This window comes from Mus pahari, chromosome 14, assembly GCF_900095145.1.
Source record: "Mus pahari chromosome 14, PAHARI_EIJ_v1.1, whole genome shotgun sequence".
NCBI classification, from domain to species: Eukaryota; Metazoa; Chordata; class Mammalia; order Rodentia; family Muridae; genus Mus; species Mus pahari.
Window position 1 is genome coordinate 17872211 of NC_034603.1, and position 1684 is coordinate 17873894.

Consider the following 1684-nt stretch of genomic DNA (forward strand, 5'->3'; position numbering starts at 1 on the left):
GGACTCTGTCCATCCCATGCTCCTGCTGCCCTTCTGGGACTCTGTCCATCCCATGCTCCTGCTGTCCTTCTTGGTCTATAGCACAGGAGAGGCCTCTTGCTCTAGCCTGATCTGTCAAGAGAGGCCACATAGCTTTCTCTTCCCACCTTCAGCAGTATGCGTGGCCCTTCATATTAGTGTAGTCTGCAGCCACGGGGCCAATGAACCTTGGATGGAAAAATATCCTCTAAAATGTATCCGGACCTTTTGTTTTTATGACAGTCCCTGAGCATGTGAAGATCACAAGCTTTTATGAAACATAATGTATTAGTACCCTATGTCCTCTCAAGGTGATTTACAGTATATAGAGAGGTATGGTAGCTTGTGTGAAAAGTCTATGTCACGTCCTAGGAGAGACTCGAGCACTGGGTGTTCGGGATTCTATTTGCCTTGGCTTCATTATTTTTAAGTAGCATGCAAAGTATAGGATTTATTATGGCGTCCTCAAACAAAATTTGTTCTTGCGGATGCCATCCGGGATCTTAGATCGATCATTAAAGATTCTGGTGACCAACAGGAAACCAAGAACTACTCCCACTGGAGGCCCTGCAGATACAAGCCCAGAGCTAGGCTTTGGTCCCTACAGCTTCTGACTTCCCCTCCTCTGCCAGGTACAAAGACAGAAAGGCAGTGACTGGGCGCCATAATCCGCACGCTCTGGTGCTCAAAGAGGTGACCGAGGCCAGCGCAGGTGTCTACACTCTCGCCCTGTGGAACTCTGCAGCTGGTCTGAGACAGAACATCAGTCTGAAGCTGGTGGTGAACGGTATAACCCCGAAGGATGGGGGACGCGATGACACCCGGGTTTGGGGTAGCGAGAGGAGCCAGCTGACTGGCTGTTTGCTTGATGCCACAGTGCCTCCCCACATCCACGAAAAGGAAGCCTCCTCACCCAGCATCTACTCCCGCCACAGCCGCCAGACCCTCACCTGCACCGCCTATGGGGTGCCCCAACCCCTCAGCGTTCAGTGGCACTGGAGGCCCTGGACACCCTGCAAGACGTTCGCCCAGCGCAGCCTGTGAGTATGTCCCCACCACATCCCATTCTCCTCTACACACAAGATCTTAGCTCAAGGGGCTGGTGAGATGGCTCAGTGGGTAAGAGCACCCAACTGTTCTTCCGAAGGTCCAGAGTTCAAATCCCAGCAACCACATGGTGGCTCATAACCATTCATAACAAGATCTGACTCCCTCTTCTGGAGTGTCTGAAGATAGCTACAGTGTACTTGCATATAACAAATAAATCTTAAAAAAAAAAAAAAAAAAAGATCTTAGCTCAATCACAGCATCCCTTTATAGGTGAGGAATCAGGACCAGAGAAGGGAGACTAATTTCCCAAAGCTCAAAGCTGTAAGCAACGAAGCCTGCCCAGACGCAGCATACTCCTTGCTCCAAGCTCAGGGTCAAAATGGCTAGTGGAGCTGAGTAGGTGTAGTGGCATGTGCAAACACTTGGGAAGTAGAAACAAAGGTATCAGGAACTGAAGATCATCCTTGGCTACATAGTGAACTCAAAGTCAGCATAACAGGAGGAGGAGGAGGAGGAGGAGGAGAAGAAGAAGAAGAAGAAGAAGAAGAAGAAGAAGAAGAAGAAGAAGAAGAAGAAGAAGAAGAAGAAGAAGAAGAAGAAGAAGAAGAAGAAGAAG

The 1684-nt window shown here is 49.2% G+C and overlaps 1 protein-coding gene across 1 annotated transcript in view; it reads left to right on the top strand.

Annotated features, from left to right (window-relative positions):
• Flt4 (fms related tyrosine kinase 4) overlaps positions 1-1684 on the top strand; it is a 42143-nt gene that overhangs the window by 19435 nt on the left and 21024 nt on the right. Inside the window, exons 9-10 of the mRNA XM_021212256.2 lie at positions 651-805; positions 896-1058. Coding sequence (XP_021067915.1) covers positions 651-805; positions 896-1058 — 318 coding nt within the window. The remainder of the gene's footprint in view (positions 1-650; positions 806-895; positions 1059-1684) is intronic.